Below are 9,434 nucleotides of genomic sequence, written 5' to 3' on the forward strand. Positions count from 1 at the left end.
GGGGACCTCAGTGGGCTTCCTTCTGGAGAAGGCCCAGAACCCTCAGCCTCTGGAGAGGGGGACCTCAGTGCGCTTCCTTCTGGAAAAGGCCCAGAACCCTCAGTCTCTGGAGAAGGGGACTTCAGTGGGCTTTCTTCTGGAGGAGACAGTCACTTAGAGACTTCGGCTTCTGGAGTAGAAGACCTCGGTGGGCTTCCTTCTGGAGAAGGCCCAGAACCCCCAGCCTCTGGAGAAGGGGACCTCAGTGGGCTTCCTTCTGGAGAAGGCCCAGAACCCCCAGCCTCTGGAGAAGGGGACCTCAGTGGGCTTCCTTCTGGAGAAGGCCCAGAACCCCCAACCTCTGGAGAAGGGGACCTCAGTGGAGATTCCTCTGGAGGAGAGGGTGATCTAGACACCTCTGTTTCTGGAGTAGGAGAGGGCCTCAGTGGGCTTCCTTCTGGAGGAGACAGTCACTTCGAGACTTCGGCTTCTGGAGCAGGAGACCTCGGTGGGCTTCCTTCCGGAGAGGGTCATTTACACATCTCTGCTTCCGGAGTAGAGGACCTCCATGGAGTCCCTTCTGGAGATGGTCTGGAGACCTCGGCTTCTGGAGCCGGAGACCGCGGTGGGCTTCTGTCCGGAGAAGGTCCGGAAGCCTCTGCCTCTGGAGAAGGGCGCCTTGGTGGGCTCCCCCCTGGAAGGGAGGGTCTCGACACCGCTGCCTCTGGAGCCGGGGGCCTGCATGGGCGGCCTTCTGAGGAAGGAGACCTGCTTGGCTCTGCTTCTGGAGACTCGGGTCTCGGCAGCCTGCCTTCTGGGACCCTAGGAAGTGGGCAAACTCCAGAAGCAAGTGGCCTTCCCTCTGGCTTTAGTGGTGAGTACTCTGGGGTGGACCTTGGAAGTGGACCATCCTCCGGCCTGCCTGACTTTGGCGAGCTGCCATCTGGGCTCCCCACGGTCTCCCTCGTGGACACTACCTTGGTGGAAGTCGTGACAGCCGCCACTGCTGGGGAGCTGGAAGGGAGGGGGACCGTTGGCATCAGCGGTGCTGGGGAGCTATCTGGGCTGCCCTTCGGCGAGCTGGACATTAGCGGGGCGGGCAGTGGGCTCCCTTCAGGACCTGGAGCCAGCGGCCAGCCGTCCGGGGCCCCTGACATCAGCACGGGAACATCTGGGCTTTCTGAGGTCAGTGGGCAGCCATCGGGGTTTTCTGGGGAAACATCTGGAGTGACTGAACTCAGTGGACTGTCCTCTGGACAGCCAGATGTCAGCGGAGAAGCTTCTGGCGTTCTTTATGGCAGCAGCCAGCCGTTTGGCATAACCGACCTAAGTGGAGAAATATCCGGGGCCCCTGACCTCAGTGGACAGTCATCGGGGGTGCCAGGGCTCAGTGAGATGACCTCAGGGGTCCCTGAGCTGGTTTCCAGCATCACGAGTGGCAGTGGTGAGTCTTCAGGCGTTACCTTCGTGGACACGCGCTTGGTGGAAGTGACCCCAGCTCCACCGAAAGAAGAAGAAGGCTTAGGGTCCGTGGACCTCAGTGGCCTCCCTTCCGGGGAGGCAGACCTCTCCGGCGCATCTGGGCTGGTGGATGTCAGCGGAGAAGCTTCTGGAGCAGTCGGCTCCAGCGGGTTTACGTCCCGGCCGCCCGAATCCAGCGGCCAGCCGAGCGGAGCAGCTCAGGGCAGTGGGGACCCCTCTGGCGCTGAGCTGGGGAGCGGCGAGCCCTCGGGGGCCTCCGAGGGCAGCGGACTTCTGTCGGGCTTCCCCACCGTTTCTCTTGAGGACAGGACTTTGGTGGAGTCTGCCACGCAGGCTGCGGCAGCCCAGGAAGCAGGGGAAGGGCCTTCGGGGGTTCTGGAGCTCAGTTCGGGGGTTCTGGAGCTCAGCGGTGCCCATTCTGGAATGCCAGATGCGTCTGGAGACCACTCGGGGTTTCTGGACCTCGGTGGACTGCAGTCCGGGCTGGCAGTGCCCAGCGGGGAGCCATCCGGCGCTCCACATTTCAGCGGGGACGTGAGTGGGGACCCGCTCGCAGCCACGGGTGCCAGCGGGGAGGCCTCAGGGCTTCTAGAAGTTACTCTCATCACCTCTGAGCTGGTGGAAGGGGTCACCGAGCCCACAGCTGCGCAGGAGCTTGCCCAGAGACCACCCGCGACACACACCCCCCAGCTCCTGGAGTCCAGCGGCGACGCCTCTGCCTCGGGCGACCTCAGCGGCGCCGCCCCCGGGTTTCCTGGCTCCGGGGTGGAAGCCTCATCGGTTCCAGAACCCAGCAGCGAGACTTCGGCCGACCCTGAAGGGGGCGTGGGGGCGTCTGCCGCCAGCGGGGCAGCTTCCGGAAGCCCTGATCTGCCCGAAACCACCCCCTTCCGCGACGCTGATGTGGAGGGAGCCTCGGGCCTGGGGCTGGGCCGCAGCCCCTCGGCCTTTCCTCCGGAAGGCCCTGGGGAGGGCTCGGCCGCCCCAGAAGTGAGTGGGAAGCCCGTGGTCACCTACGACGGGAGCACAGAGGCATCGGGCTGGCCTTTGACCACACCCGTGGCTTCCGGGGACAGGACTGAGCTCAGCGGAGACCCGTCCGGTCACCCCTCGGGGCTGGGCACTGTCATCGGCACCAGCGTCCCCGAGTCCGAGTGGACCCAGCACCCTGCAGAGGCACTTCTGGAAGCCGGGCCCTCAAGCCCCGAGCAGTCAGGCGGCGAGGCCCACGCAGCAGCCACGGCCACGACCCCGACGGGCGCTTCCCGCCCCACATCCCCCGAAGGGACAGGCGAGGCGGAGGCCACAGGTACTGGTGGGTGCTTCTCTCTTCCCTCCCGTGTGTTTGGGCCGGTGGGGCTGCGTCAGACTGCACGAGTGTAGGGGCCAGGCTCCGCGCACAGCTCTGCCCCAGATGGCTGTGTGGCCTCAGGCAGGTGGCTTGACCTCTCTGAGCCTCGTCTCTGGAAGGGGAATAGGCCGGGGAAGATGAAGCAGGGCAGGAGGCCCTCAGCTCCTACTTGCAAAGGGTGAGGCAAGGCGGTGCCTGCCGCTCCCTCCGGGGCCGGGGCCAGGGTCACTGGCGCAAGGACAGAGGGTGACCGGAGAGACCAGAACACTGCTCCCACCCCTCCTGGGGAGAGGGGGCGAGGGAATGAATCCGCCTGAAGTTTACATTGTGCAGGACTAAAGCCTGCCTCTGAGGGCTGCTCGGTGGGCTGGGCTGTGTCCTGGTGAGACCCTGTGCCCGCGCCCCCAGCCCACCGCACTCCAGTGACCTCTGCCCTGCAGTGACCACTCACTGCAGGCGCGGCCCGGTGCTGCACAGGCTGGGGCTTCCCTGGGCTCTGCTTTGGGGTTCCTTGTCCCTGTTGGCGGACACACCCTCTCCCGTCAGAGGCTCCTGGAGGCTAGGGCCCGCTGCCCAGGAGGGCAGTGTCCCAGGACGGGCCGAGCCACGACCAGGCTGGGGCCCAGGCCAGGCCACGCCGCCTCGGCACCTTGCTCGGCTCCCGCGGCCCTGTGCTGACGAGCCCTGAGGCGACGGGACCTCAGGGAGGGTGACCTCATGTGCCCCGCCCGGCGAGCGCTGTGGCATCGTAAGGCCCTCGCTGGCCATGGGATGCGGGAGGGGGGGCCAGGAGGGGATCAGGGCAGGAGGCGCCAAGCGGCCCTAAGACCCAGGCTCCTCAGTCGGGAGTGGCCCCTCGGGGTCACCTGCAGGAGACGGGGACAGGGCCGGCTGTGCCTCCCTCGGGACGCGGCTGCCATCAGCTGTGACCCTGGCATCCTGTCCAGTACCCGCCCTTGGGCCTCTGAACTAGCCACAGGTGGGGCAGAGGAAAGGCGGTGAGAAACCTGGGGGAGCAGGCCCCAAGACAGGACAGCCAGGAGCCACTTCTGGTGGCGCACCCCGGAGGGAAAGACGTACCCAAAAACCCAGGTTCCAGAGTCGCCCTAGCCAGGCCCCGCCCTTCCCCAGCCTCTGGGGGGCACAGCCCCAGGAAAGGCCGGGGGGCAGGCGCTTCAGGAAGGTCTCTCCTGTGAAAGGGGCAAGGACTCTTGGGAACGGCACCTCGGGGCACTGGCTGGCCGCTGTCCTCACGGCCCCGCCGCCCAGGGGGGCCGCGGCTCTGTAGTGTCAGTCGAGGCACATTAAGCCTCGTCGGTGCTCATGGACCCCAGCACGCTGCAGGCCCGGGCACGGCAAGCGTGTCTACAGATCCTCTCCTCCCTAGCGGGCCGTTCCCCGCCGACCGTGGGGCAAGACCTGAGAACACAGGGGGCCCCCGGCCAGGGAGGAGGGTCCCCCTAAGAAGGTCGTGGCCGTACCGCTGAGGAATAGGGCTTATGCTGGACTGCAGGCACCGTGCCTGCCCCCGCTGGGCACTGCCTCAGTCCCTGGAGAAAACTAGGAGAGACCCTGTGTCGGCTTCGCAGCCAGCGGGGCTCGGGGCGCACGGGGACTGGGGCGCGGCCCTGTCTGGCCCGGGAGAAGCACCTCCTGGCGGACGCTGCAGGAGCTTAGCGCCCACCTGCGGTCCCTTCGGGCAGGTCTCGAACTCGGACCTCAGCCCAGCTCCGCCTGGGCCCACGAGACTCAGACGCTGAGCCCCTGGGCCTTCCGGAACCCGACCCCACCATCGGCATCTCTGACACCGTCATCCCGGCGCCCCCCAACCGACACTGGAAGCCAGAATGTGGCCTGGGGTGTCAGAGCCCGGCCAGAGCGCATCCGGGCAGCTCTGCCCGGGGACGCAGGTGGACACAGGTGGACGCAGGTGGACGCAGTGAGTCTGCTGTGAGCACAGTGGCAGCGTGTGTCTGCCGAGCTCCCCTGCACCTCTGCTCCCCAGACAGCTGTGACACAGGACACAGCCCCGAAAGCAGAGCAGAAAGGCTAAGCTGCCTGAGCCCACTGAGTCTGATCAGGAGCTGGGCCTTGTCCTTGTCTGGCACCCTTAGCAAATGAGGCTCTCTGGGGAACATAACGCCAGTGGCCAATGGCAGAGCCAGAGCCAGGCTTTGGGGAGGCAGAGCCCCCCGGAAGGGCTGAGAATCAGACGCACGTCTGGGCAAAGGCAGCGGCTCTCAGAGCCTTAACAGGCCTGCTGATTCTGGCCCAACGGCCCTGTGACCTTGGCGCTGGGGTGCTGGAAACCCAGGGGAGTCCGCGGTGCGGTCAGAGTGGCCACGGCTGCGGGCAGGCTCGGCTGCGGCGGGCAGCCCAGCAGGAAGGGCTCTAACTGGCCCCCTCCCCCACCCCGCACCGCACCAGCTCCAAAGAGCGAGCGGCAGGGGCCGGCTAGAAAGCGGGGGGCCTCGTCGCCCGTGGCTGCACCCCTGGGGTCCCAAGGAAGGACGGCGGCGTGTGCCCAGTTTCCACAGGAGCCCCACTTGCACGCCCGTGCGCGCCGAGGGTTGTGAGCCCCACCCACCGGCGTGACCCCCACACATCCTCACCCTCCGCGGCGAGGGGCCGTCTGGGCCTCAGGGACGAGTCCTGGCAGCGACCCGCGTGCAGCTGCCGACTGGCAGTAAACAGCTGCAGGTGCGCCTCAGCCGGCCTCCACCGGCGTATGCAGTGGGCCCCAAAGCCGCAGCGCCCCGCGCCCCTCGGCCGGGCCCCGGGACGCCGGGCTGCTTGGGGCGCGGCCGTCCGGCCCCCTGGGGTAGAGAGGCGCATCCTGGCATCTTGGGGCGTCTGTCGGGGCCGTGGCTGCTCTCGGGAAGATGCCAGGATCCCCAGGACAGTTCCCACCGCGTGCATGAAGCCTCTGCACCTCGTGAAATTGAAAAGTCACAATTTAAACCATCGTAGGCGGGAGGCAGTCCGAACTCATTATCAGTAACTAGTAATTTGTTTTGTCATCCAAAGTCCCAGAACGCTCAGGCTCTTTAAAGAGAAAGGGCCTGTCCTGTCTGGCTGGGATCTCCCTGAAAAGCAGGGGCACCCCCACCCCCAGATGTCCTGTGGGAGTTGACAGCGGACCCTGGGTTCCACCTGGCACCTCAGACTCCCCCGAGACCCCTCTGAGAGGGCCCTGCCCGGGAGCCCACCTGGGGTGTTCTGAGTCCCTTGAGCTGGAGGCGACTCTGATATTGGCTGTTGGTTTTATTTCATCTTTAAATTAAAACAAAAAAATTGTGCCGGGACTCTGACATGCAGCCGAGACGGAGAAATTCGCTCTGACCAGATGTCCGGGCGCATGCACCGCTGGCCGTGGGCTCCTCCCAGCCCGGCGGGGCCTGAGCTTCAGCTCGCCAGTCTGCTGCCTAGAGCTGTCTCCCCCCTCCCCGGGGAGAGTTTGAATTTCAGGGAGGCCTCAGAGCACGTGGGAACAGAGGCTGACGCGGCGCGCACAGGGGCAGCCCTCGACCCGGCGGACAGCAGAGTGCTCGGCGAGAGGACGCCCGAGCCGCCGCCCGGCCTCCCAGCGTGCGCGAGTGGGCAGCGTGAAGGGGACAGCCCCCTTTGACTGGGGTGACGCTTGCTTTAAGAGCAGACTGGTGCTGGTGAATGTGCCCCATTGGGGACCTCCATGCACGGGGGGCGGAGGGGGCGCGGCCTGCGGAGATTCCGGAAAGGGGGCGGGGGGCGCGGGGAAGACACGGAGTCGGCGTGGGGCGCCGGTCTTCTGCTCGCCTTCCCAGCAGGTGTTTGTTTAGACTGTGTGGCAAGTAGCTAACTACAGTAATGCATCAGGTGAGTTAATAAGAAATCGGCATCAAAGTTCTCGGGGGGAGGGGAACCAGGTGTCCCGACACTTACGGCATTCCAGGTTATACGCGTCTGCGGCAATGCTCACGTGCACGGGTGTTTAACTGCGGCTCAAAGGAGAAGGGGTCTGGGAAAGGATGAGCTGTTAGCAGGGGGCTGTGGGGAAGGAGGAGATTGTGTTCGCAGAGACGTCCGGGATTGTCTAAAGAGAAGCTGATGGACAACGTAAGGTCAGCAGAGCAGTTAGTGATTGTTTAAGAAAAGGGGAAACGGGGCGGAGTCACGCAGTCCTGCACTGAGCCACACCTGCTGCAGGGGTAGGAACCTGCCCTGAGTCCTGATGCCCTTGGCTTTTTGTCTCAAGAGACAGAGGAAGCCCCCCAGAGTTTTGCTGCCCTGGGGGTCTTGTCTCTCCCCGGCTTGCTTTGTATCTCAGGAATGCCCCAGGGTGGGCATTTCGGCCTCTGAGGCCCAGGCAGTCCAGTTGTGAGCTGATGGCTGCTCGGAATAGCTCTGATGTTATGAGGGAGATCGTCACATAAGCTAGCGGCGGAAATTCTGACTTTTCAGAGATTCTCCCTTCTGCTCGGAATCTGCATAGCTTGTGTCAGCCGCCGGTCCCTGTCCCCTGGGCCGAGTGGAGGATTCTCCCCACGCTCGAGGGCGTGCGCCCCATTCTCGTCTTGGAGGGCCGTGTGCAGCCTCCGCATGCGGCCCCCAGGCGTGCTCAGCGCACCCGGGCACCAGGCGTCCTCTCCATGGGGACCCTCTCGCTGGTGCCCCTGGAGTAAAAGCGCCTGCTGCCCCTCTCCGCCGGCCTGTTCCCGGCGTCAGACACGCGCGCTGGCCTGGAGGCCCCGGACCCGGCACGCGCGACCCAGCGCCTGCTCGAGGCGGCGGCCTGCGGCCCCCTTCCGGGTGTCGTCCTGCGCGCCGTCCGGGGCCCTCAGTCGCTTTCTGCTCCAGGACAGCGACGTGGCCGCAGCCCCATGCTCAGGGGCAGGCGTCCGTTGGTTGTGGTCTGCGCGTCCTCACGGGCCCAGAATCCCTGCCCAGCGACGCCCGGGGGCCCGGCCGAGGCGGCAGGGCTGGACACGTCTGCTGAGCCCGGCCCCGGGTCCCTCCCTCTCCCCGGACACAGCCTCTCCTCCCGTCTCCTCCCCCCTGTGTCCCCGGTCACCACGAGGGTCACCACCTCGCCGCTGTCCCTCCTGCCCACTCCCTCTCGGCCCCAAGCCGCCGCTGCAGCACCTCTCCGCGCCCCTCTGTGCGCACAGAGCCCGCCCAAGCCCGAAGCGGGCCACAAGCCGCGCGCACCCTAATGGGCCGTCCCGGAGGAGGGGACCGGGCAGGGCCAGAGCGGCCCCCTTCCCGCGCCGAGGGGCGGCAACCGCCCTAAACCGCCCAGCGGCACCGTGGGCAGGTCTCGGGATCGTGGTCTTTCCTTCCACCCTCTGAACCCAGGCCCTGCCGGAATAAAAGCCCCGCACCCAGGGAGCGGCCCCTGCGTGCCAGCCCGGGCCTGGGCAGCACAGGGCCGTGCCCGTGTGTTCTGCCTCCGGACTCCCGCAGCCACCCGCCGGTCTCCCAGGGCCTCCCCCTCCTCCCCGGCTCCCAGGGCCAGGGCTGGCCAGGCTCTCCGCCCACGGCCCCGTCCCTGCTCTGCCCAGCCGCTTTAGCGTTCGCTTAACGCCCCCGGCGCTGACGGACAGAGCACCGGCTCCCCGGCCGGAGCTGCCCAGCTTCCGCCTGGCCCGCGGCCTGACCGGTGCCGCTCCTGCTGCTGCTGGGATCCAAGTGCATGCTGGGATCGCAGCCAGTCCGCCATGCACTCTGGGTCTGCTTGGAGCAGTTCCAGGCCTGGAACTGTGGGTTTCTGGCCGCGCCGTGCTCTCCCTGGGATGCAAGCAGGACTTCGTGGGAAGAGACGCCGGGGCCGACGCTCCAGGCTGCCGCTGCAGGAAGCCCAGCAGATGCCCGCTGTGTCCACACAGAGGCCCAAGCCAGGCTCTCCTCCCGCACCGCCCGCACAGCGGAGGGCCGGTTTTAAGGTCCAGTCTGTTCTCAAGAGCAAAGTCCCGGAGCAAACGGAGGAGGCCACGCCCGCACACGGGCTCCCGGGCTCCCGTGAACACCCCGCCGCTACAGGGCCCAGCGCTGCCGCCCACGCACCAGGCCGCGCCACTGTCTGGGGGTCTCCCCAGGCCTGTCGTGCTCCCCGGCCCCAGCGGGCCATGAGGACATTCAGATCTACCCCCCATGAGCGGATCGAACTTGAGGCAGCGACTTGCCAGGCCAAGCCCACGAAGAAGCGGCATGAGAAAGATCGGGCTGGGGCTGGCCCCGGGCAGGAGGAGCAGCCGGCGGGAGGACGGCCAGCAGCGCGCCTCCGGGTCGAGGCCACGCCTGCTGCCAGCCCGGAGGGGGACGCCGGAAGTCGTGTCCCCTGGACACGGCGAGTCCTAGAGCCTTGAGCTGGAGAGAGGAGACACGGCCCAGCGCCAAGGGAACGGCGCCGCGACATCGCCACGCCGAAGAAGCAGACGTGTCTGCTGGCCGAGGAAGTGGGGCCGGCGGCCACGGACTCCGCAGGCCGGGCCGGCCCACGGGGGGCGAGGGCTCTGGCCACGCTCCAACTGGACCCCCACGCCAGGTTCCGAGCCAGACCAGCCCCGCTGCCCGAGACATTTGGAGAGAAGGCAGCCGGCGGGGGCGCCCGCCGTCACACGGCCAAGGGCTCGGCCACGCCGCC

At 66.8% G+C, this 9,434-nt stretch overlaps 1 protein-coding gene across 1 annotated transcript in view; it reads left to right on the top strand.

The window, feature by feature from the left end:
* ACAN (aggrecan) overlaps nt 1-9,434 on the top strand; it is a 52,409-nt gene that overhangs the window by 38,009 nt on the left and 4,966 nt on the right. The window contains exon 9 of the mRNA XM_012732674.1: nt 1-2,770. This exon is cut by the window's left edge and continues 4 nt beyond it. Coding sequence (XP_012588128.1) covers nt 1-2,770 — 2,770 coding nt within the window. The remainder of the gene's footprint in view (nt 2,771-9,434) is intronic.

The sequence above is a fragment of the Condylura cristata genome, unplaced genomic scaffold, assembly GCF_000260355.1.
Source record: "Condylura cristata isolate star-nosed mole 26May11 unplaced genomic scaffold, ConCri1.0 scaffold00035, whole genome shotgun sequence".
NCBI classification, from domain to species: Eukaryota; Metazoa; Chordata; class Mammalia; order Eulipotyphla; family Talpidae; genus Condylura; species Condylura cristata.